Source organism: Notolepis coatsorum (assembly GCF_963971535.1).
Source record: "Notolepis coatsorum genome assembly, chromosome: 13".
In the NCBI taxonomy this organism is placed as follows: domain Eukaryota; kingdom Metazoa; phylum Chordata; class Actinopteri; order Aulopiformes; family Paralepididae; genus Notolepis; species Notolepis coatsorum.
The window spans coordinates 50,773,535-50,800,916 of record NC_140177.1 but is presented as its reverse complement, the minus strand read 5'-3'; the positions used below and the strand labels follow the sequence as shown (position 1 = coordinate 50,800,916).

Sequence of the window (27,382 nt, the reverse complement as noted above, 5' to 3'; positions counted from 1 at the left end):
TTATAATAAAAGCTTTTCTATACATTTGTCTGATTGAAAACTTTATTAACAGATTGCAGAATGGGTACAATTCAGTACGGGCTCTCTGAGCAAAGGAAGGAAGTGAGAGATATGAATGAGTAATGCTTGCTATGTTCGGGTAAATATGCTGATGTTATTGAACGTGTAACTATTTAACGTTAATGCCACAAAACGAATGCCTTTGTTAATCATAAGTAACTTTGATGCAGTAGCTTGTGTGTGCAGGTCGCTTGACTGAAACTTTTTTCAAAGTTTGAACTTGTGGACCAGATTGACGTGACACAAATTTACGGATATTTATCGGCCACTGCCATCGGCACATTTGAGCTTATCGGCCGATACCCGACCGATATATCGGTGCACCCCTAGTTCAAACGCACACACACTAATAAGCATTGGAGGCTTTTAACCAGGGCCGGACTGGGGAAATCATTCAGGCCAGGAAATATAGTGCGAAATATAGCCCCAGTCAGGCCACTTTTTAAGCGGGGGGTCTGGGGATCCCCCACCAGGACATTTTTTGTTACAAAGACTTCATTTCCTGCGTTCTGGTGCAGGATTTTTTTTTATTTGTACCCTTTAAATGCCAGTGTTTGTGATGGCATCACAAATTATTGTTAAAGAAAAGGCTACATTTACATTTTTACATTTAGTCATTTAGCTGACGCTTTTATCCAAAGCGACTTACAAGTTCTGTACGACAAGTCATCAGGAAGGGCACAACTCTATCAGCTGAGTAACAATGTTCATCAAAGTGTTGAGTGCTACAGTGTAGGTTAGTTTATTAGGACAAGTGCATGACAGTAAGGTTAGTTAGGGTTAGATATTTTTTTCTTTTTTCTTTTTAATTCAGATAATGGTTGAAGAAGTGCGTCTTTAGTCGACAGCGAAAGATTGGACGGGTTTCGGCTGTCCTAACTGGGGTGGGTAGTTCATTCCACCATTGTGGGGCAAGGACTGAGAATAGGCGACTTCTCTTTGATGACCCTCCCGGAGCTTGGATAGGAGTAGGCCAGAAGATGCAGAGCGTAGGGGTCTTGAGGGTGTGTAGTTAGAGACCATTGACCGTAGGTAGGCGGGAGCAGTTCCCTTTGCCGCACGGTATGCTAGGTCGAGGGCCTTCAAGCGGATTCGTGCAGCAATGGGGAGCCAGTGCAGGTCCCTAAGAAGTGGGGTGACATGGGCCGACTTCGGTAGGTTTGAGATCAGGCGGGCCGCTGCGTTCTGAATGAGTTGAAGAGGCTTAGTGGCAGTGGCCGGGAGGCCAGCGAGCAGTGCGTTGCAGTAGTCGAGGCGGGAGATGACTGTTGATTGGACGAGGAGTTGGGTGGCTTCTTTTGTCAGGAAGGGGCGGATCCTTCTGACATTGCTCAGGAGGAATCTGCAGGTTCAGGTTGTCGCTGTGATGTGAGCAGAGAAGTTCAACTGGTCGTCGAGGACAACACCAAGGTTCTTGGCGGTCGGGGACGCGGTCACAGCTGCATTCTCGACTGTGATGGAAAGGTCGGTCAGGGGGGAGGATTTGGCCGGCAGGTGGAGCAATTCTGTTTTGCTTAGGTTCAGTTTGAGGTGGTTGGTCGTCATCCAGGCGGAGATGTCGGACAGACAGGCCGAGATCCGCTCAGAGATGTGAATATCTGAGGGAGGGAAGGAGAGGACGGTTCGACGTTACCAGTGTCAGGGTCTCGGTATTCTGTAATGGGAGAGAAAGATGACAGAATGAAGGATGAGGTTCTCGAGCAATAGAATTGGTGGGGGTTGGGAGAAGGAGCTGCGGGTGTTCTCCACTTTTTCCTCAAAGAAGATCGCGAAGTCTTTGGCAGAGAAAGATGAGGGAGGAGGGGGTGGGGGGGGGAGTGAGGAGGGAGGACATGGTAGCATGCAGTTTGCGAAGATTCTTGTCAGAGGCCTCAATCCTATGGTGAAAGAAAGAAGCTTTGGCATTAGTAATGGTTTTGGAGAATGTTAACAAGAGGTTGTGATATGTGTCGATGTCAGCAGTGAGGTGTGACTTTCTATACTTCCTCTCAGCCGCTCTCAGGACCTGTCTTTGTTCTCTCACTGGATCTGTTAGCCATGGACTGGGTGGGGAACGGCGGGCAGGTTTCTCAACGAGGGGACAGAGCTTGTCGAAGGAGGTTGCAAGGGCTGAGAGGAGGGTGGAGATTGCTATCTCTGTGGAGAGAGCAGAGAAGGTGTCACTCAAAGGTAGAGCGGAGTGTAGGTAGAGTGTAACAATGGTGAGATTGAAAGGATTAGAGACAGATACTGCATGATATTCGAGAGAGGAGAGTGACAGTTCTGGGAGTGGTGTTAAGTTTGTAGCCCATGAAGGAGATGTCATGAGGCCAGTGCCTCCACCCCGTCTGGAAGGTTGAGGTGTGTGAGTGAAGTTATAGTTTGTAGATAATGCTGCAGGTGTTGATGAGTTATTGGGAGTTATCCAGGTCTCTGCAGATTTAGACTATGGGCGTAGGCAGTAATGAAGTCAGCTTTCTTGACTGCTGATTGACAATTCCATAAGCCTCCCCATAGCATATATGATTAGCAACAACACTGATTTTGATGGATTTTCTGTTTTTTTGTAATGTCAGATTGAAAATAATACAATATTTTATTCAACTTCAGCCCTGATCAACACCACACATTAATTTTATAATTCTAACCCTTTAAATGCCAGTGTGTGTGATGGCATTTGCAATATATCAAATGCAAAGTAGATTTTTCTGGGGGGGATTATTACAGGCTAGCATGTGTCAATGATTAGCAACAACACTGATTTTGATGGATTTAAATTTTCTCCACCAATCACATGCGGCTCCCTTTGTGTGTGTGTGTGAGCAAGAGAGAGAGAGAGATATAGTTCTCCAACTTGTGTGAGTTGCAGTGATCTCCTGGTTGTTATATTATCATACTGGCAATCGCGTCTCGCTCTGCCTACTGAGATATATCATTATCTCCAGCACCTAGTGTGCTCTGGGAAACAAAACAAATGCACCCACTTGCACGTGACCACGCCACTCCCATGCATGCCTCTATATTACGCCGGAAGTGGTCACGCCTCACCCTTCCTCATTCGTTTCCAACGCGGAAGCAGCTCAGATGCACTTCTTGAACTAGAGATTGTTATGAAGCGTAAGGAGAAATTACACAATGTTGGGAATTCGCCAGAAGTTCGCCAGCCCCCGGAACCTGGGGTTGGTTCTAAGCTCAAGGCCCATGAGGGCAACCCTCTCAGAGCAGCGGCGGGAGGATATTCTCGGCGCGCTCAGGAGGTTCCGTCCTGGCAGGGCGGTTATGGCGCTGTCTGTGATGCGCCTGCTCGGTATGATGGCATCTGCTCACTCTGTGGTCCCTCTTGGCCTCCTCTTCATGAGGAGGATACAGAGGTGGTTTTCCAGTATGAAAATAGACCCTGTGAGAGACAAGTGGAAGCGGCTGAAGGTTCCTGTGTCAGTACTGGGGGATCTCAACCACTGGGGGGGGGGCTGGGGCCCTCGCCAGCGAGGTCCCCATGGGCAGCAGGCTATCACACATCACGGTCTTCACCGACGCCTCCCTCACGGGATGGGGGGGACGTGTCGGGCCCATGCAGTAGGGGGCAGATGGCAGGACCATGCTGCCCGGTCTGCACTACATATCAATGTGTTGGAATTGAAGGCAGTCCTTCTGGTCCTCAAGCGGCTCGGCCACCTTGTGGTGGGCAAGCATGTTTTGATCAGGACGGACAACACGACGTTAGCGTCGTATATCAACAGACAGGGGGGAGTACGCTCCCGTCTGCACCGGGCGGCGGTCGAGCTCTGGCTATGGGCGTCTCTCAATCTGCGCAGCCTGAGGGCTCTCCACATCCCCGGCAGGGAGAATGTCGGTGCAGATGTGATGTCGCGGGGCGGTCCTCACCCCGACGAGTGGGGACTACGTCCAGACATAGTCAGACAGGTCTGGGACCAATTCGGGGAGGCCGTGGTGGACCTGTTTGCGAGCAGACAGTCCCACCAGTGCCCCTTGTGGTTCTCGGTCAGTCGGAAGGACAACTCCTCCCTGGGGTGGATGCCTTCTCGATGTATCCGTGGCCGCCCGGGATTCTGTACGCGTTCCCCCCCATACACCTGATAGCTCAGCTGTTGGAGCGGGTACGTCGGGAGCGCAGGACTTTGATCCTGGTCGCGGCGGACCGGGCCATGGCTGTGTGGTTCCCGGCCCTGATTCAACTCTTGGTGGCCCCGCCGTGGCCTGTTCCGAGGTCGTCGCGGGCCCTCTCTCAGGCACATGGGACGCTGTTTCTGCGTCCTGTTCTGGGGCAGCCATTGATGGTTTGGCTGCTGAAAGGGTGAATCTGGAGGAGATGTGTCTGAACCCTACTGTGGTTAACACCATCCGGAACGCGCGCGCTCCGTCCACTACCGCGGTTTACGCTGGGAAGTGGCGTATTTTTCAGGAGTGGTGTGAGGTTGGGGGCCTGGACCCAGTGTCTTGCCCCCTGGACTTGGTTCTTTCCTTCCTCCAGTCTATCCTGTCACGTGGGCTTTGAGGGCGGTACGCTGTTCAGCCACCCTCTTGTGAAACTTTTCCTGCTTGGCGCTCGGCGTCTCAAGCCTGTGGAGCGTTCTCTGTCTCAGAGTTGGGACCTCCAACTGGTCCTGGGTCAGTTGTCGGAGGCCCTGTTTGAGCCTCTTGAGCAGGTGCCATTGGATCGGCTGTCTTTTAAGACTGCGTTCCTTTTGGCCATCACCTCCGCTAAGCACGTGGGTGAGCTTTGTGCTCTCGGTGCGGCCTGAGTGCCTGTCTATTCGGGCCGATAGCGGTGCGACTCTGAGGCCTAATCCGGTCTTCGTGCCAAAGAATATCTGGAGCTCTTTTCGCTCCAGGGATATTGTGATTCAGGCGTTTCATCCGCCTCCTCACGCTAGTGGGTTGGAGTCGAGCCTTCACCTGTTGTGTCCTGTCCGTGCACTGGGGGTTTACCTTAGTCGCACGCAGGATCTCAGGGCTTCCGATCAACTGTTTGTTTGTTACGGTGGCCCTCACGCGGGCGAGGCGCTGTCAAAGCAGCGCCTGTCACATTGGTTGTGCGAGGGCATTGCCCTTTGCTACACGTTGGCTGGACAGGTCCCCCCCGGGGGCCTCAGGGCGCACTCCACTCATGGTGTGGCGCCCTCTGCTGCCCTGTTAGGGGGGGCCTCGGTGGAGGACATCTGTGCTGCGGCCTCCTGGTCCTCCCCGAGTCCTTTCGTTAGGTTTTACCTCATGGACATGACTGGGGGTTCTGTCTCCCAGGCGGTCCTGAGGTCCGGGACCTCTCCTGCATACCGCCATCAGGTGGGCTAGCAGGGGTGTGTGGGTGTGGATCGCGGGGTGCTGTGTCACACGTGGTCCCGCTTGCGCTGTGCATTCGGGGGTGCCTGGTTCCCCTTTTTTTCGCACTTTGGTTGGAGTTGACTGCCTCCCCCCCTTCGTTAGGACGGGCGGGTGGACAGGACTCCCCTCCTCCCTGGCTGGGGCTTACGGGCCCTCAGGGGGTGCATTTGACGTGGCCACGTGTCCGCTCTGCCCTTTATCTCAGTATGCATAGCGAGACGCGATTGCCAGTATGATAATATAACGCAAGGTTATCCTATAACCCTAGTTATCTGAATACTGGCTGAGCGTCTCGCTCTTTAGCACCCTGAGGTCCCTTGGATGTTTTCCGCGTATGGAAATCGAACTGGGAAGGGTGAGGCGTGACCACTTCCGGCATAATATAGAGGCACGCATGGGAGTGGCGTGGTCACGTGCAAGTGGGTGCATTTGTTTAGTTTCCCAGAGCACACTAGGTGCTGGAGATAATGATATATCTCAGTAGGCAGAGCGAGACGCTCAGCCAGTATTCATATAACTAGGGTTATAGGATAACCTTACGTTCCCCACCTAGGTTATCTAACTATTGCGCCGCTGCAACTAGAAACACTGGCCTGGCCTGCTTCTAAGTTCAGTGGCCTGACTGCATAAAAAAAATATATATATATATATATTTTTTTGGAAATCATCTGGCGACCCCCCCGCAGCGACCCCCACTTTGGGAACCACTGGGCTAGGGCACTAATGGTTATCTATAATCCAGACGTTAAGATGCACGTCAATGGCAGCTAGAGGGTGTATTTACGACCTAAAATGTTTGCTGAATTAATTAGGCTGTAATTTAAGTCTAATGAGAACCATCAGTCATAGCTGAACGGAAGTGTATACGGAGAAACAGTTCTCAAGAGCGAACCCTCAAATTTGTGATATCACCTTTTATGTGAAATCTAGAACTGCTCCATGGTCAATGAATGGGTTTCTATTCTAGTACTAAAAGATCTGAACCATAATCTAAACCTGATTTGGGTGTAAAAGCTCATATTAAAATTTTATTGGCCCACAAAGTCAGTGACCCATACATTTCTAGCGTTTTAAGGCAGTATAATGTGCCTTTCAGAAATTGACTGAGCTGTCCTAGGGCACAGGAATAACATCCTTACATTCTTACAATGTGTGGCGTTGCCTTTTAAATACCATGCAAACCAATTATAGATCGACAAAGCACCTTTCACCTTATTAAGACCACTTGTTTGTTGAACCACTCACACACAGTAGGTAGCTATTGTTTTAGCGGGACGGTGTGACCTATAAGATGGGAGCGGCTCCACCAGTGGGACTACACTCCAATTAACTCCGAACCGGGAAAATATGCCTCGGCTCAACTGTAATTTCACTCAGGCTTGAGTGGAAGTGATTGATTGGTTGGGACAGGTGAATGACAACAAACCAATGAACCAATTTTATATATGAATCCCCCTGAGAGTTCCAGCTGTGTGTGTGTGTGTGTGTGTGTGTGTGTGTGTGTGTGTGTGTGTGTGTGTGTGTGTGTGTGTGTGTGTGTGTGTGTGTGTGTGTGTGTGTGTGTGTGTGTGTGTGTGTGTGTGTGCGTGTGCGTGTGTGGGGAGATTACCGCATGTTGTCCGGCTGCTGCAGAGAGGGGGGCTGAGCGCTTTGACAGATGTACCCCTTGTGTTACTGTTCTCTCTCTCTATTAATAACCACGTTAGATGAGATGTCCTATGAGGCCGGAATAAAGGTACAGCTCCACACTCAGTCAGAGCCTCCTCTGGGCTTCGGCTTCCAAACGTTGGTCTCCACTCAGGAGCAGCGGGCAGCGTATGTCTGTCTGGGTCTGCTGCTGCCACCAGATACTGTATTGTAAAAACAAACAAACAAACTATTCCTTTAAAATGTCACACCACTCCACCCGCCATGCCTGGTCCCATGGGAATGGTTCCATCTGTCTCCTCTCTGTGTGGCTGAAGCAACTACATTTCCCTTCCCAGCCATCATCGTCCTCTTCTTGCCTTTTACCATGAAACAGCAGCCAATTTACGTCCCGTTCCAGCTAAACACGTCCGAGCAAAATCTGTATCTTCATCAAAGCTGCTGTAGGGCTTCCCAGTTTTACCCTCCCAATACCACACAGTATGTTTACCATTTGTTTTCCGTTTTTTTTACATTTAATTGTTGCTGTGCTGTTGGTGTGGCGCACTGCACCTCCAGTTATTAATCATCACGTGGGACCTAAGTCATGGATACGTTCTTATCGCCGGGGGGGGGGGGGTATCAGTGAGGGTCCCAAGCCTTGTTGATGAGGCTCACTGCAGAGGGGAAGAAACTGTTCTTGTGGCGTGTGGACGCTGTTTATGAGAGTCTGTGGGCTGTGACAATAGAGTTCAATAAAAACGTAATCAAGTTTGCTGTTTTAAGTCACTGCTTGACAGACTTGCACTCTTTCTTTTGTCACTTTCTATCGAATTAATGTCCATTAGGTTGCCAGAGTTGGCCAGGGTGGATTACGTGAAGATGATTAGGGATTATAGAAAACCACAATGTTGCATATATCAGCACCGTCTGACCGTTTGTCAGTGATTACAGAGTAGCTCTATTGTATCAGCAATTGTTAGCTAAATGCCGAAATGTGCTGATTATAGTGGTGTTTATATAAAAATGAAAGGTTTACTTTAACTGAATTCAATAGTAAGCAGTCATTATCATTAATTGCTGTAAACAAGGCCCTCAAATGCAGCAGTGGTGGAAGACGTATACAGTTCCTTTACTTAAGTAAAAGTAGAAATACCCAAATACATTAGTACTTGGACTTGGAAGTCATCCATTCAATATTCTACTTAAGTGAAAGTAGAAAAGTATTTGATATTGAATTTACTTTATTTATGTATCAAAAGTAAAAGTACACATTGTATACAACGTTCTTGTATTTCCTTGCTTGGGAGTGTGCAATCATTACTCCACTGACCTTGTGAATTCCATACAATTAAAATACTCAAGCTCCTTTAACATCTTAAAGAGAAAAGTGAGGAAGACTGGTTAATGTTGTTATATCGCTCGCTATTGGTTGTACTAGTAACGTTAACGCTAGTAGAATCAATGAATGGATGAAAACTTTATTTAACAGATTGCAGAATGGGTACAATACAATACGGCTCAATACAAACAATTGTTAAGGGGATGCAGACCAGAAAAAGACAGCTCTGCCGTAAACACTGAAAATAATCTCGGTTACTATGTCCACACGCAACCACTGCAACCGGGATGTGCTCAAAACTCTACCCTGGACTCCGGTTATAAATGAGTGCGGTTGCACTGTTCCAAAATCCCGGATGCGTGTGGACGAACAGTGCAACTGCACACATTGATTACCGGCCATAACATGGTCAAAACATGGTTGGATGCCGCCACCCACTTCAATGATAGCGTTGTGAACGTATAATCTCTGTCTTAAATTATGGCTATGTGTCTAATCTGCCCGTCGTTTATCAATGACTTTTTAATCGGTTCATTTCCGTTTTATAGCATTTTGAAAAGCCCGTTTTTCAGGAAAATATATAGATTCCGTGATAATCGCCCTTTACTGGAATATTCTGGCATACACAAAAACATTGTCATTTTTCTGCCTATTTATGAATCTTTTTCAAATAAACGCTAGATTATCGATAGTATATGTGTACTTATGCACGCTAGGGAAGCAGGCTGAAAAATCGATTATCTTATTTCCTGATCAGCGAGCACACACTCACAGCCACACACACACGCTGCACCCCATTCGTCTAAACGAATGGGGTGCAGTTACACAGGGAGAGACGATAGGGGGCGGTATTTTCCCAATTGAGCTCAGAGAGAGTCTGCAACACTAGCGTGAGGCTCGATTGATGAAATATGAATTCAAATCGCTAATAAAAAGAAATACGTCAAACAAACGCTATATGTCGTTGGCGGCACTCAACTGGCGGCATGAACTAACGACAAATCGCGTCCCTGGCACTCAAAGTGTTAAATCACAGTTACATAACACCCCGTGTTCATGTGGACAGGGCCTTAGAGCTCTCTGGCAACACTTTACAACATGCCAGTGCCCAGGCCAGCCTCATATTGTTGGGGAAATACATTTGCAAACATTTCAGGATCCCAGGAAATCTCTTACTGTAGTTACATCAATATTGTGCTGTCACAACAGTTTCATGTTTGTAGGTTAGGTATTTAATGTTCGCTGTTGGCCAATTGTCCTCTGTCGTCTTGTTAGAATTTGGAAATCTCTACATCAAATGCGTATTATAAATTGTAATAATAAAAATAAATTTAAAGTTATTCCAGCAAATCTCTTAGCTATAACAAGATTGTGTTAGCTAGGCAACATTGTGTTTAAAGGTATTTACTGTAGAATGTTCACTATTTGGCCAAACACAATGGCTGGTCAAAAGTAGGGGCAGGTCCAATTTAAGAGACCATTCACGACTGTAGAAGTAGAATTGGATGTGGTGCATTATCAAGTGTGCCGTTATGGTTCATAAACTGACACGTTCCAGTGGGTGAGATAGGGCTCCAAAATGGAGGTCGATTCTAGTGAGGCGTCTTGCTCCATGGCAGGAATGAAATATAGCCCTATAATAAATTGTTATTGGTGTATATAGCTGACGTTACCCAGATGGCTAGGGCTTTGCCCGCTCATGCAGGTGTAGGCATCTCTTCAAGTGACCTTCTAGTTAAAAATAAAGACATAATGGGCAGCTTCAGCAAACTTGTTTAGAATAATTTATACTTTCAACCATATCATCATAATTACCTTTTTTTTGTTTGCCTTAGAATAGGATATTATGGTATATATATATATATATATATATATATATATCATAATATGTGTGGGACAAGGCAACACCATTTTATCGATCTGAAAGCCCATCCATATTATTTATTGCACCAAATTCTACATTCTCAAGATTGGTTCAAAAATCTTTGATTATGGTGTCCTGTGTGAACCTGCACATTTTACAGATTTTATTAAGCCTGTCTCCATCTCCCATGGTACTCTGCTTCCTCCCAAGGACTAGACCTGCATCAGTAATGTTCTGCATGACGTCTGCTTGTTGCTATCTGTGAGCCATGTTTATCAGCAATATTATGTTGGTCTTATTTTAAATGACGATAGCATCAAGAAACACACTTTTTATTTGATTGTCTTTTTTTTATGTATTTTTATTGTGTTCGATACATTTGTGATGTGTTTTTGTCTGCTTGTGGTCCTTCTGTTTTATTGGTTTTCTGCTGGACTGAATGATGTGATATTGACTGTGATCTGGCAACACTGAGGGGGGAAACCTGTGCTCTACTCTCTACCTCAGCTTCTGTATCTCCCTCCGCCCTGGGGAGACTGCAAATCCACCCCCATAGACTCAGAGTTCTTCTCCACGTACAGCATCACCGCCTGCCGCATCGACTGTGAGACGCGTTACCTGGTGGAGAACTGCAACTGCAGGATGGTTCACATGCCCGGTACGGTACATGGTGACATAGAATGTTATAGGGCTGACCCCGATTAGTCGAATAGGAGCCGACTGCCAACCTCTTAGTCGAATGGGAAAAAAATTAAATATATATACAGTATATATATTCTTTTTTTCATTCTTTCCAAAAGCAAAGAGGCCTAGAAGCATGGCTAACGCTAATGGCGCTCATATACCAGCACGGCTAACTGCCTAAGAAAACACTGAAGGCACTGAAAGAGGATTCCACCCATCTAATGAACACACTAGACTAGACAAATATCAAGATGTATCCATCAGTGGACCAATTGCATGCTTTTGCAGAGAACAAGGAGCCTTCAGTCGACTCCTTTAGACATTAAGCACCCCCCACAGCCCAAATGGAATGAAAACAATTTAAATAATTTAAAAAAATTATACTTATTATTATTATATATTTGTTTTGCATTCAGGGGGGTAGTCGACTACCAGTCGACTATCGGCAAATTTCGGCCAATCAAAGTCGACTATCCAAATCCTTAGTCGGGGACAGCCCTAGTCTGCTATGATGGGGACATAATATATTGGCTATAGTGGCTTCTGCAGATTTCAAATGTGTGATTATTTTATCTTCTGTGTTATTTGGAACAGGGACCACAACGGTTTGCACACCTGAGCAGTACAAAGACTGTGCTGACCCTGCTTTAGGTGAGCCAAATAACAACACTGCACACTGACGAGATCTTTTGTTATTTAGCCTTTACAGGGAGGTGTAGTCTGACGTCACTTTAGTTTCCCGCGTGGTCCAGGGATTTATCATTGGGAAAATGTATCATCGGCTATTGTAATAATTCTGCCTCATGAACATTGGCAAGCTTTCCATTTTTGCACAAAATGAGTTCCCTTCTATCACTAACATTATTGTTTAAGCATTTTTGGTTGAAATAAAGTTAGTTATAACCTGTTAGCAAGCGCCCCCAAAATTGGCCATTTTAGTTTTAGTTTTTGAGGACTGCATACTTTTTTTGCAAACCAAAACAACATGCCTTATACTTATAGCACATTGTTTTTTTTTTTGAAAGATGACATTCTGAAGTTTCTGATTCCAGAAGAAAATTCACTTTTAGTGCTAACGTAATAGAGTTACATAGGTCTGACGGAGCCATAGCCTGAAGCCGTATGTAGTACATATCCAAATTTCATAAAGATCCATTCAGAAATGAGTGATTAGGAGCGATTTTGGTAAACTGTGTACAAAGAAAAACTCAGTTTTCTCATAGACTTCAATTAATTTGGCTTCCTGTTAAAGAATTTAGTTGTTCACCTAGATCCCTGATTCACACATCCCCACATGGGGTATCATTGGAAGCCACACTCATTAGCTACAAGGATCCACAATAATTTTCGATATCGGATCCAGATTGACGGAACTACTGCAGCCTGAGTCGGGAGTGGTATTTTGCGCAATACCGTGTACTTTGCACAAGCCTCAAATACCGGCATGTAACTCGAGAACCGCTGAACGGATTTTTTTTTTTTGTATCTACTTTTTCTCCCCATTTTTCAATTTTTCTCCCTTCCCCGATTTCGTATTGTCCAATTCTACCCCTCCCCTGTCTCGAAGGTTGTTAGGCCATGCCTCCCACTGGTCGGCTGCAATGTGGACGAAGCCTTGCATCACGTGTCCCCTCCGGTACACGAGGAGGCAGCCGTCGCATCTTTTCACCTGCACAGCGCGATCTGGTAGCAACGATCTGGTAGCAACGCCAAGAGCTGCGAACCCAGCATCTCCTGCGTTAGTGGCGAGCGCCTTGCCCACTGCGCCACTTAGCTGCCCCCCCCCCCCCCCCCCCCCCCCCCCCCCCGCTGAACGGATTTTGCCGCTATCGACAGGCAACAAATAAGCCTTCAATTCGATATATATATTGTATTACAAAATATGCACACCCGAGCCACTAGGGGTTGCCAAAGTGCCGGTTGCAAAAAGTCCGAAAAACTTCCCATATGAGGGACGTTGCAGCTTAAAATGGTTTTTAATTTGTCGTAAAAAAATAACTACACTTACCACTTACCAGTAGAACGCCTGTCATTCAGTGCTGTCGCCTAATACAGCCAGGTGTCTACGCTGTGGTGACGTCAGTCAGCAGCGCCAAAGTGTAGTTCCTCAGTGAACGAAAACATAAACATAGTTATTTTGCTACTTTTACGATTAATTAAGAATTTTTTCATGTTGAGCTATAGATTGTGGATGAATACACACAGAAAGGTACACCATGCCAATGTTCATGGTTTATTTGTTTTAAACGAAACGATTTAGAAATGGGTCCATTGGAAATACATGTCAATTTCAAGGAGGGTGGACTGCGTGGGAAATCCAATGACGTAACCACTACACCTCTCTATTTAGCCGGGAAGGTCCTATTGAGATACAATATCTCTTTTCGTCGGTCAAGGCGACAGGAAAAAGCTGTTTCACATCAAATACATTTTACACACATGCAATACATGGAAGCTAAATAAGGAGTATACAGTATTTAAAAGAGAAACATGGGCGTCTGGGTAGTGGAAAGGTGTTTGGGGTGGGTAGCTGGTGAGGGTATAGGAGTCCTGGTTGTTGCATTAGTGACTCCTACTGGCCGGTCTACTGTTCAGCTGGGAGGGTTTAAGATTATTTGGATCCCCATTAGCCACAGCAGTGGATCTGGGGGAGATGACGTGACGTGACGTGACGTGACGTTACTCTCTCCCAGTGAAACTCCTCGCTGTCAGGTGAAAATAAGCAGCTGGCGACTCGGCTGATGTACAGTAAAAGCCCTCGAGAATCACGTCCCCACTGCCACTCATCTACCACTCCAATGTCACTTTAGAACTCACTCAGGTGTTAATTTTCGGGGGCTGGTACTTAATTTAAGTGCTTCCCCAGGGAGGGGGTCGGGGGCTACTGCCCTCAGACCCCCAAGATAATTTTTATATGGGCAGTCTGACTTGGCGTACTGACCATATATTAGTGTTGCAATGCATGATAAATAAACAGTGAAAAAATCTAAGAAATCGGATGGGGCTGGGACATTTGGGACGAATAAAAATGTAAGATGAAAATCTCCCCAGCCGTGGAGGTGTGAAATCTGGCCCGGTCGAGAACAATAGGAGTCACAAAATCAGAGTGGTGAAGTAGTGGTAGAGTAGCAGTAAATGCCTGACTTCTAAGGGCTTCTACTGTATCAGAGGAGACGTGTGGTAGTCTACACCCTCCCCAGACTGACAGGACACATGTGGTAGTCTACACCCTCCCAGACTGACAGGACACATGTGGTAGTCTACACCCTCCCAGACTGACAGTAGGGCAGTGCAATGACCAGGACCGTGACACACACTGGGAATTGGTATAATGACTAACTTGGGAGAAAAATGGGAAACATACAGTCATGTAACACTGGATAATGTAATACTACTGGAGAATGTAATAACTTTTTAATTTAGAAGGACTTTATAATGTAATACAACCGGAAAATGTAATAACTTGTCAGATAATGTAATGAATATGTGGAACGAATAATGCAACAACTTTTTTAGTTTACATTATCTGGTGAGTGAAACTTTTTGGATGTATAATGTGATCACTTTATAATGTATTACATGTAATGTAATAATATATAAAAATCACTGTAATTATGTAATATAGGAAAATAGTTGAGGAAAAAAAGTTCAGTTCAGTTCAATAATGCTTTATTGGCATGACTGTATTCGTTATAATGTAGCCAAAGCAGGTAAGTGTGATATATAATAAAAGGATATTGGTAAATGATAGTCAAATATAAAGTTAATTGAAATGGAACAGGTAACAGAGATATATTAGAGATACCACTTTTTCTTTTTAGAGACAATACATTTGTAGTCAGTCTATGTAGCACCAATAACCTGGAGGAAAATTATCATTTCAATAGCATAGTGTTAGATTTGGATCAATCAGCCAGTATCACCTCTGCATCGTTGTTGTTGTATAGTTTGTGCGTTGTGTTTATTTCTCTCTGTCTTCTCATACTGGCTGTACAATATTTGTCATTCCCCTTTAATGCAATCCGTAACCATAAGTATTCGACACTGGACAGCGTAGTACCTTTCTTGGAATCGTTGTTTATTACATAAACAAAAGCCTCAGATGTTACCCATTTCGTATTGTCCTTGAAAAGTCTTTGATGGAACACTAAATTCATTATTCTATCGTCTTTTCTGCTGTTTAGTCCAATGGTGGCTGAGGCCTTGTTGTTAGCCAAAACATTTCTCCCGTTAGCCGAAGCTAATGATGATGTGTCATCTCCCCTCCCCCACCGGCGAGGGTGAGGGAGGGATGGAAGTCTCTGATTCACGTCTGCTCGCGTCAGCTTCGTGTCTAGATCTAACTCATCATCATCATTATCATCAATGACAGGCCCCGCCCCTCTTCTGGTTTCTATGTGTAGCAGGGTGGATTATCCCTGCTTCGTGGGAACTGTGGTGCACGGTCACTAGGTAGCGAGACACAGTAGAACTCTGGCTAGCTGCACCTCCGTCTTTGGGGTCCGGAGCGTCAACTGGAGGCTGGCAGTGGGGTGTATGAGGCCCAGGAGTTACAAACCTAGTCCGGTACTCTGGTCTTCCTCCCTCTCTCTTGGGCAGTCAGCAGTACTCCCCAACACGCCCTCACTCTCCCCAATTGTCCCCTTAGCACCCCCCCACACCTAATGACCGAATGGTAAATAAATAACTTGGTTCCCCCCGCAAGCAGTACCCTCCCTCATTAACACCAGAAACCTTACAGTGGAAAAGGGAAGGTTGAATAGGAAGGGGTTAATAATAGATATGTTACCCGCATCAAAGGGTTAGAATTAGGCTCAATAAAAGACACACACACCGTGCTCCCGTTCAGTCTGAGTGTTATTATATCATTGGCCTAGTTACACCATAGCTACGTCTGGTGATTATTGCACCATGGTTATTGTTACACAATAATTACAGTCTGATTATTAGATGATTACGCCCTAGGCACCAAGTGCTCTCGTTGTACCCAGACTAAGTGCGGCCCACGTCTGGGCTAGACACAATATCAATACCTTCCCTAAGGGTTTACATATACTGCTCTACTCCGTACTATGGGGAAAGAACGGAGGACATAGGGGAGGAATAACAGGGTTCACTGAATGGGAAAATATTATTACACCAACACGGTATCACACTCAAAAGAAATAATGAGAAAACAAAAGAGTGGGCCCACAAAATACCAGTAAAGTCCTATCTTAATGCCGGCATGTATTGTTTGGGGTACCCCTATGGAATGGTAGTAGCAACGTTACTTTTGCCCGCAGGCTGCACCACACTGTATACTGTATAATAACTCGGGAGCATCAATGCTCATTTGTACTCATCCGAAATGGCCGCCTCGCCACGCCACTGTTGTCCGGAAAGGCAAGATGGCGTCGAACGCTCTCGGTGAGGATGTTAGCAGGCGGAGCTGGGCAGAGAGGCAGCGCCGGCTGAGAGCGTGTGCTGAGCGATGACGACCCCTGCTGGACGGGACGAACTCCCGTAAGCTGCAGGCAGCCGGGTGCAGGTCTGATTGAAGTCAGCCGGAGCAGACTGATTGCAGGCAGCCGGGTGCAGATCTGGTTGAAGTCAGCCGGAGCAGACCGGTTGTTGGCCCACGCTCGCCTCGGGGCTCGCACTCTATACCGCACACAGTAGCTACTATAACTCGATTGTTAAGGACTTTGATACTTGGTTAGCCGCACGTTACTTATACAGCACACAGTAACTATTATAACCCGATTGTTATCTGGCTCTGCACTAATTGTTCACACACTATCGCTGGTACTGCTAGGATATCGTGTCCACTAGCAAGTACCTCCTATCACCCGTTGCTATCTCACAGGGCCCTCTGGCATAACTTCTGCAACAGGGCTCTCCAGAGCCCCCGTCCGTTGCGACTGTTCGTGGTCAAGTTCACTGCCGAAGAGGTTCTCTTTCCGTCTTCCGCTCCCATATATCACGTTCCATCTCTCTCCAACACTCTCTGTCAGACACCGCCCCCTGCTGGTCCCGCCTACTAGTCACACAGGGAAGGATGTTGATCATGGTCCAGCGATACTGTGTATAGTCCATACTTCAGTCGATAGAAGGAAGAGAAACTCATATCATTGCTCGTGGGAATATCAATGATGTCTTTGTGTACAAAGGGAATATAAAACACCAGTCAGCAGTCCTGAATAATATACAATATTTTCAGACTGCTACATATGTGACACGCTGTCTGTGACCACAGCTATTTGATCCAGATCACTATAGCAACGGCAATGTTGATATTAACTTACCCCAAACAAACGCTGGGGCTATCACTGGTGATGACAACAGCACAGCCTCATCTGCAGGTTGTTAATTAGCTCCTACCACACACTAAACGTCCAAAGCCTGTCTGCACTCTCAATCCTTATCAAGATGAAGGTATGACCTTCAAGCCACTCACACCCTGCCGTGGAGATACTGCCGGCTGACAGACTCTCTCTCTGCTTCTGTGTTGCTCTCAGATGGCTCTAAGCAGTACTGTCATTATATACATTTTGTTTACATTATATACACTGAAAAACCATCGAGATCCTTCATTAGTGTTGTTTGTTGTCACCAAATGCTACCCACTTGTTTGTGGTGTTGTTCTGCTCTAGAATTGGATTTCCAAAATGCTGTCAACCATTAACGTAATGGTGATTGGCCTGAGTGCAAAAGCAGCCCGAAGCGAGCGCCACAAGCACTGGGGCTCGGGAGGGTAGAACAGTCGTCTGGTAATCCGGAGGTTCCCGGTTCGATTCCCACTCCTCCCGGGAAAGTGTGTCAAAGTGTCCTTGAGCAAGACACTTAACCCCCTAACTGCTCTTGATGAGCAGGTTGGCACCTTGCATGGCATCTGCCGTCAGTGTGTGAATGTGTGAGAGAATGGGGGGAAATGTGAGGAACAGAGATTGTAAAGTGCTTTAGATAAAAGCAGCTATATAAATGCAGTCCATTTACCACATTTGCCATCACAGATAGCAGCCAAAATGCCAAATAGCAGCCAGTATGAATGAATGGATGACGACACCTGATCACACAATCATTTCCATGACATAATGTGGACTCTCCACTTAAAAAGTAAATTAAATTACATTCAATAGCGCAAAATGCAATGATAGGTTGCGATGATGATACTGTGATGATACTGAGCAGCAGTAGTGGACGTACAGTACATGTAACTAGAGAATGATCTTCATGCTGCGCACTAACCTCCCTTTAGTTTCAAGTTTCTTTAATAGTTGTCATACAGAAGTACAGAATACTTTCATACAAAATGCTTCTTACTGTCACGCTCCAGAGACTGTGCTAGACAAGATAGTATCAAATAACATAGTATAGCATGTAATTTAGAAGAAGAAAATGAGGTCACAGTGTTCGGTATAGACATATGTACAATGTTCTGAGTTACCATATAATATACAATACTATGCAGTGTACTAATGTACAGTACTATCTAGTGCAAAGCAGAAATGGGATGAGGTACAATTTAGGTACAATTTACAGTAAGGTGTACGAGTTGTAGTGCAATCCTTCATCAATAAATATAAAGTGTGGGGAGTGGGTGCTACAGTGTGTTTGTTTAAAGTGGGTGTGTGCTATAAAGTGTGTGGAGTGGGTGCTACAGTGTGTTTGTTTAAAGTGAGTGTGTGCGTGTGGATGTGTGTGCTATGTGCGTTTGGTGGTTGTTGTTGTGTAGTGTTCATTCATTGTTCGTTTAGCAGCCTGATGGCCTGGGGATAGAAGCTTCTTCTGAGTCTTTCTGTGCTCGCCTTGAGACTCCGGTATCGCTTGCCTGACCGCAGCAGTTCAAAGAGGCAGTTGTTCGGGTGACTGGAGTCTTTAATGATTCTCTTAGCCTTGCCCTTGCAACGCTTGTTGTAAATGTTCTGGAGAGTGGGGAGCCCCCCTCCAATTGTGCGTTCGGCTGAACGTGTCACTCTTTGTAGTCTGCTTCGGTCTTGTGCAGTGCTATTCCCAAACCAGGAGGTGATGTTGCCGGTCAAGATGCTCTCTATTGTACATGAGTAGAAGTTCTTAAGGATCTTCTGACTGACTTGGAACTTCCTTAGGCGCCTGAGGAAGTAGAGGCGTTGTCGTGCCTTCTTCACAACACTGTCAATGTGTGTGGTCCATGTCAAGTCCTCGGATATGTAGGCTCCGAGGTACTTAAAGCTGTTGACTCTCTCAACCGGTGCCCCGTCGATGCTGAGGGGGCTGTAGTCCTTGACCCCCGACCTCCTGAAGTCCACAATCATCTCCTTTGTTTTGCTGACGTTCAGGGAGAGGCTGTTTTCCTGGCACCATCCCGCCAGGACCTTGACCTCTTCCAGGTAGGCCCTCTCGTCGTTGGCAGAGATCAGGCCCACCACCACTGTGTCGTCAGCAAATTTGATGATTGTATTGCTACTCCGCTGAGCCACACAGTCGTGTGTGTACAGGGAGTAGAGGAGGGGACTCAGAACACAGCCCTGGGGGGCCCCTATGTTGAGGGTGATGGATGAGGAGGTGCAGTTGCCTGCTCTCACCACCTGGGGTCTGCCAGTCAGGAAGTCCAAGACCCACTGGCAGAGGTCATAGTTCAAGCCCAGGTCCCTGAGCTTGGCTATGAGTATGGAGGGGACTATGGTATTGAATGCCGAGCTGTAGTCGATGAATAGCATTCTCACATAGTTCCCCTGCCTCTTGTCCAGGTGTGATGCTGCTGTGTGCAGCACATGGGCTATGGCGTCCTCCGTGGACCTGTTGGGGCGGTATGCAAATTGCAGGGGGTCCATGTTGATGGGGAGGGAGGAGCAGATGTAGCCCTTTACTAGCTTCTCAAAGCACTTCATGGCTATGGAGGTGAGAGCTACAGGGCGGTAGTCGTTGAGGCAAGCAGGCTTGGATTTTTTGGGTACAGGGATAATAGTGGACTTCTTCAGGCAGGTGGGGATGACAGCCTGTTCTAAGGACAGGTTAAATATGTCAGTGAATACTGGGGCCAGTTGGTCGGCACAGACTTTTAGGACGCGGCCGGGGATGCCGTCCGGACCTGCTGCCTTCCTGATATTCACTTTTTTAAAGGTCCGCCTCACCTCATGCTCTGTTACCCTGAACACTGCGCCTCCATCAGCAGCCGACCCCCCCCCCCCCCATTGCCGTGGCTTGTGAGCTGGTGTTGTTATTACCAGCATCAAACCTCGCATAGAAGGTATTGAGGTCATTTGCTAAGGAGATGTCACTGTTCAGTTTGAGGGAGGCGCCTTTGTAGTCTGTCATCGTTTTGAGCCCCTGCCACATAGCTCTAGAGTCAGCTTGTTCAAACTGGAGTTCAATTTTATCCCTGTAGCGCCGTTTGGCCTCTGACACTGTCCTCCTTACGTTGTATCGCGCCACCTTGTGGTCATTCATGTTGCCTGCCACTAGGCCGTCGTTGTATGCTTTGGTGCGCTCTCTCAGAGCTTCACGGACGGATTTGTCTACCCAGGGTTTTTGATTTGGGTAAACTCTCATTTTGGTAGTGGGGATTGTTTCTTCCACCCTAGTACAAACATAGTCCAGCACTGTCTCCGTGTAGACATTAATGTTATCTGTGTCGCGGAACACATTCCAGTCTGTGCAGTGAAACACAGACCGGAGCGTCTCCTCTGACGTCAAATCCCATTTCTGCACCTCTCGCGAGACTACAGGAGTACTTTTGATTCTCTGTTTGTACTTTGGTGAAAGAAAGATTGACGCGTGATCTGATTTACCAAAGCCACTATCAGAATGAGCCTTGTAGCCACCTTTAAATTGCGTGTAACAGTGATCTAGGATGTTACCGGTGTTGCAAGTCACATGCTGATAGAAGTCAGGTAATACCTTTCTCAGATTGGCGCTATTGAAATCACCCAGCACCAAAATGGCGGCGTTAACGTTCGTCGCTTGTATTCTATTTACCTCGTCGTGGAGTCTGGAGAGCGCGGCGTTGTTGCTGGCTTGCGGTGGAATATACACTCCTACAAGGATGATCGCCGTTAACTCCCTCGGGAGGAAGAAAGGACGGCACTTGATGGTTATATACTCCAGGTCTGGGCAGCAGTGGTTGGATAATTCCTTCACGTTAGTTGGATCGCTCCAATTTTAGTTAAACATGAAGGCAATACCTCCTCCACGTTGTTTACCGGACTCTGCTGTCCGATCCTTGCGATGGATAAAGAAGTGATCGGCTGGTTGAATTGCGTGGTCTGGAACCTCCGGCGTGAGCCACGTTTCGGTGAAGCAGAGAACGTTGCAGTCCCTAACGTCTCTTTGGTATTGAATCCTTGCTCGGATGTCATCCAGTTTATTGTCAATTGATTGTACATTGGCTAGCAATATACTGGGTAATGGTGTTCGGTGGCGTCTGGATCTCAGCCTGTTACGGATCCCAGCTCTCTTCCCACGCCGTCTGGTTCCTCTGTTCCTGGGATCAAGGAACAAAGGATCTGGTCCTAATCTCCGGAGAATCTCTTCAGGCCATTGTTGTGGTTCGGAAAGCTGGTCCAGTGAGTAATCCAGTTGGTAAGTTTCCCGTAATCCAATGTCTATGAGTGACTGACGGTCATACACATTAAATGCACCAACAGTTGGTACAAATAAAACTCTAAAAACTATAAATATTAACAAAAGTAAGCACAGTCTCGACGGAGCGCACAGACAGGCAGCCGGTCGTTGCGGCGCCATCAGGAAAGTTTTTTATCTACATTTATCTACTTTATCTACATCAAATGACAAATCCGCATCAGCAGGCACTAGAGTCACAGAAACAATATCCCCATGCTTTTTAATCGACTGGTTGGTCACTACCACAGTCTTGATGTGACATAAATGAATCAGACAGATCCACTATTTCACCCATCTTGTGTGCCTGGGCGCGTGTAATGGCACAAGCAGGACGAGCAGAGCACAGTGACAGATGGCTCAGAGATGGGGCTTTCCACTACCTCTGGTGGGGGAAACACCTTTCCTCCAGCGGGATTGACACCTTTCACAGGCAACTGTGAGCGTACACCCACTCAGACAGAACCAGACACCAGAGACAAGTGGAGGTGTAGGTTATGTAAGTGGACCTTTTAAAATTTTAATTTTAATTCCCCACACCAAGACATCAGAACCGCAAGCAGTTTGGTTCTAAAACGGAAGGGTGCCATCTAAAATAAATGACTACGATACGGCTGTATCTCGCAGTGTTGTCACAGGAACCATCACTAAGTGAAAAAAAATCGTAGAATATGAACTGTTTAAGGCAGCTGGGTGGCGCAGCGGAGATTGCGCTTGTCACCAATGCGAGAGACTCCGGTCTCGAATCCGGGTGTCAGCATTGCCTCTGGCTTGGGCCAGCCGTCATACTAACTCGTTTGGCTGAGTTAGCGGGAGGGAAGTTGATGGGTGGTAATCTGGTGTTGTGGACAGCGACTCCTACAGGTCAGGTCTGGGCGCCTGCACAGCAAAAAAGACAGGAAGTGTTGAAGGCAGCATGACCTCCCACGTGTTACACTTCACCAATGAGAGTCCACGCTGTCAGGTGAAAAGAGAGCCGCTGGCTGTCTCCGCATGTGTCGGAGGAAGCATGTGGTAGACCTCAGGGCTCCCTAGACCGACCAGTAGGGGGCACATGCACACAACGACTAGGTAGGGGAGGGGGGAATTGGCATAACGACTAAATTGGGATGGGAGGAAAAGAACAGAAAATCAGGCAGAGAAAAAGAGGATTAAAAAAATATATATATATATTTACGAACTGTTTGTACTGTAACTGTATTGGGATCATCCACAGGCAGCGCTAGGGTGGGCAGGATTTGGACTAAACCTCCGCTGTTGGATCTTTGGCAGTTTTGGGTTTGCACAGGACAAACAGCAACGAGATGACTCAAAACATTCCTGCGTATCAGCTGAAGCAGGTGTAAAGTGACGGGAGGTTTTAGGATATCTCACCTGTTTGTCTATGCCATGTAACGGAACATAGACCAATCTCAGTCACTCTTATTGTCTGGGACCAAATTCGGTCACGCCCCATTTTGCGCGACATCCAGGCTTTTTTTCCCGTCAGCGTTTGGGAATTTCATGTCGACAGGTAGATGAAGTGAAATTATACTTATTTTAGAATATATATATCAAATTTCATGAGTATTCATCTATATTTACTAGTCATCTAAAGACTATTAGATATGAACCTATGTACCAGTAAAAAGTGGGAATCTCTAGAATGTGTTTTGGGCGACGGTGTTTACGGAAGTGCGGGTAGCCTCTCAAGTTGACGATACACAACACTTTCTGTTGTCAGTAGATGGCAGCATTGGTTTAAAATTAAAAGGTGAAAATGTTATGACTACAACATGAATACAATTACCAAGACCTTTAGCACAGGTCACAGGTCACTGGTCAGCACCAGATTAGGAAAACGCGATCTGAACAGCGTTAAACTATTAATGGGACCTGAGTACAGTGATCGAGAATGGTCACTCAATTATCTTAACAAAAGTGCATCATTAGCATTATGTTTGTTGTCTAAACGGGAACGTAATGGTACAATTTAAGATTTGAATGTTATCCGCATATAAAGGACAAATAAAACATAGTTAATTTGTAAGAAACCTCAATGAAAATGGCGCAGGATAAGTTATATTCGCTATTGTTATGAAAATGTGATAGAATCCTATAAGAATGTGGACGCATTTGGTCACCGTGACGTTATGCTTACTGACGCAGAGCCACAATGCGTGATGAAAATACACTCTGATGAGCTAAGACTAATTCATCGGGCAACACAGCAGCCTGGGCAAGAGTGGTCGCTTTCTGTTCATTAAGGTAGAAATTGTATATATTTTATATATATACTTCCTGAACTCCTCCAGCAGAATTTGTTTTTCATAATCCCTCATTTTACTCGCCTGGCACCATTTATCAAAAACACCTCCCTTCTTGGCAGATTTTTCACAGTTTCTAAATTTCTGCCTGTATTGAGGCTTTGATCAATGGACAAGCTGTCACATACCTCCTGAGTTTTACCTACTAATTTATATTGCAACAAAAGTGACCAAAAGAGTCTACCTCAGACTCTCTAACAGGGGGCATTAAAGCGATGTGTCTACAACATCAAACTCAGTAGAAGCAGAATCACTGGGTGGTGAGGAACAGCAGGGGTGGAAGGGATACTTGTTTGTAATTGGAGTGCTTTGAGACGTGCACCTGTGCCAACTCGAGCTCTTTGCTCCTCGACTCCATCTCCTTGATACAGAGGGTCAGTCTCAAATCCTCAGTGGATGTACCTACCTGCTCAGGATCTTTGCTTGGAGGTGGTGTGTTAGGGTGGGCACGCCCGTCATCCTTCGCCTCCTCATCATCCAATGCAACACCAGTAGCAGGAAGCGCTCCTGTCTCCCCCCACAGTCCACACAGGAGATGTCTGATCTCTGCCTCACATAGGTTAGCACTAGCAGACATATACACATTTTCAATTGCCAATCACATTTCTTGCAATGTTTCAATTTCTCAACAACTGGGCTTTCAATAAAAATCATTTACACACTCCATTGTCCCACCCAAAGAGAATAACTGCCAACCAGAGAAATACAAAAACGTACCATTGTGTTTGCGTGACTAGGATGGAGAAAAATTAGCGAGCCCCCAAATCATGTTATGCCCTGTCTAAGGCAGTGGTTCCAAAAGTCGGGGTCGCGACCCAAAGGTGGGCCGCGAGCAGCCACGGGTGGGCCGCGAGATGATTTCCAAAAAAATAAAAAATAAATAAAAAAATATATTTTCTTTTTTTTTCTTTTTTTTGTCAGGCCACTGAACTTAGAAGCAGGTCAGGACAGTGTTTCTAGTTGTATTCTAAAATTCTATTCTATTCGAGACAGGCGCCAGAGGGGACAGCTGAACACAGCCGCCCCGGTGGAAGGGGCGCATGCTGGCGTTGTTGCATGACCAAGCCTCCATTTAAAAAAAAACCACCCAGAGGGGTTGAGGCAGAGAAGGCTGACACGATTGGCAGACGTCATGAACGTGCAGGGGCACCCTCAACCGGTGAACCCGGGAGTTGACACTGCTCCAACACACCAGAGAACCAACCACCTAGTCGTTACCCTATGCAGTGGTTGGTCCCATAACCCCTCAGGAAAAAACTTCAAAACATACCTGCGGCACTACCGCAGTACCCGTGTTCCAGTTTCCAACAGGGTTATCCCGGGCCTACGGGTCAACGAAAACATTACTTCGGACCGGGCCCGGTGATACGGGGACCACAGGGTCCCCCGAGGAGGTCAAAGACCACCCCAACAGGCCCCTCTTCGCCATGCGTAAGAGAAGAGCGCAAGAATGGAAAACCAGCCCCAACACCCCGTACTTGGTATTCCCAGGAGGTCACCCAACCAAGTACTAACCAAGACCAACCTGCGTGGCGGCCGAGATCCGACGAGATCGGGCGTGTACAGGTTGGCACGGCCGTAAGCCATTACGACAGTGTAGAATACAATGCACCCAACAAGGGTTCCATAGCGCTTAACCCTGTGACACCCGGACCGACCTAGCATTTTTCCCCCTGAAAAAAGCCCAAGTCCCTCAGGGTACCAGAACAGCAGATCTGCATCCCCGGCGGACAACGGGTTTAACTGATCCGGACCAGCGTGACCAGAACCAGTCCCGTGCCCTAACCACGCCGACATGCCAACTCAAGGAGAAGGGGCAGATATGCGTGTTGATCTTAAACATGAAAAGAAGGCGCCACTCAGACGTTCGATGCGAACCGCGCCCGGTGGCCCACCCCCAGGGAGTGAGACCCTTCTACGTATGTTCAGATCCATTCCGTTATCATCCCCTGATATGAACGAGAACCCGTCGACAACCACACAGGTCGTCGGAAGAGGAAAAACCCCCATCCCAATTGCTTTATAAAAACGCTGTTTTAACCCCAAGCAACCAAGGCGCGCCAGTCAGTTGCTTAATGTCCAGCAGAACATCCCGAGCTAGCACTATGTGTGCGTCGGGTATATCCACATCAATAATAGGCTATTTAGACCTTTTTATTGAATCCCCAAGGCGCCCAGGGGAACGACAAGAGGGGCGGGATGCAACCAACTCCAACCCTTTATAATAATAAAGAAGAAGCATCAACCGTATGAACCCAACTGCACAGCTGGGAGTAAAAAACTGTTTATATTTTTACATCCAGTCACTCCTTTAGTCAGAGAGTATAGACCGAACTTTCCCAGAAGCCTTCCCACATGAGTCGTAGTTATGAAAAAGACATGTCAACTGTGAGTCACGTGACCAACTGACTCAAGTTTACACATAAATCGAGCATAGCAGACCCGTAAGCCCTACGCTCTAACTCGACACCTTAACACCACAACCTTACGTAAAGATCTTAACTCACGGAAGCCATCGCCATAGCAACATTGCTATGACGGGGGAAACCCTGTACACGGCTCCTGTTTGTAATAGGAGTCGCGTCAGGACAACCCTCCCCCCCCCCCCCCCCCCCCCCCCCCTCCCTGCCAAGACGTTCGAACGGCTCGGCCCTGACTGGCTCAGCAGAATGAGAAAAAATCTCCTAAACCAACCAAGTGGAAAGGAGGGGTTTATTCGACACCCCCTCACAAAACCTTTTTCCCTACACACAATAACAAACTGTAGCATTTTGAAACCTTCGGTAGAATGCTAATGTATAGCGTAAGCAGTGATGCCACAGATTACTTGTAAAAGTAATCGATTACTGATTACTGATTACTCCTTTAAAAAGTAATCCAAGTTGGGCGGCTAGGTGGTGTAGTGGTCTAAGGCACTCGCCACCAGTGTGGAGACGCTAGGATTCGCGTGTTCGAATCCAGCTCTCCACATTGTTTTTCAGTTTGGCTGGTCGTCCGCAGTAATACACATTGGCCGTATTACGGGGAGGAAAACTGAAGGGTGGGGATCGAACGTTGTGAACAAGCGACTCCTACAAGTCGGTTGGTGCGCCTGCGCAGTAGAATCAGGAAGTGTCGGGGGCAGCGTGAGCCTCCCACGCGTTACTCCTCGACACTGAGAGGTCGAGCTGCGCAGGTGAAAAGATGCGACTGCTGTTACCTCAAGTACCGGAGGGGACTTGTGCTATGTATGACTTAGTCCACATTGCAGCCGGCTTGTGGGAGGCAAGAAACAGCGTTCGTGACAGGGAGGGTTGAATTGGATGATACGAAATTGGGATGGGAGAAAATATAGAAAAATGGGAGAAAAAGTGGATCAAAAAAAAAAAGTAATCCAAGTTACTTTACTGATTACTTGATTATCAGAGTAACTTAGTTACTTTGAAGTAACTAGGTTACGAAGTCGTCGTTCCCCAACAGTTTTTTTTAAACGCTTTATTGAAAGTGCATAAATGTTTTTAACTTGTTTCTCTGCACATAACGTAAATTGTTAAACTAGTGCTTCAGCTTCTGTACCATCAAGTATGGTAAAGCAACAGTCTATGATGCTCACAGCAT

The 27,382-nt window shown here is 46.6% G+C and overlaps 1 protein-coding gene across 1 annotated transcript in view; it reads left to right on the top strand.

Annotated features, from left to right (window-relative positions):
- Positions 1-27,382, top strand: part of asic1c (acid-sensing (proton-gated) ion channel 1c) — a gene marked incomplete at both ends in the record, with an annotated part of 397,500 nt that overhangs the window by 355,613 nt on the left and 14,505 nt on the right. The window contains 2 exons of the mRNA XM_084327294.1: positions 10,722-10,872; positions 11,493-11,549. Of these exons, the coding sequence (XP_084183420.1) occupies positions 10,722-10,872; positions 11,493-11,549 (208 nt within the window). The remainder of the gene's footprint in view (positions 1-10,721; positions 10,873-11,492; positions 11,550-27,382) is intronic.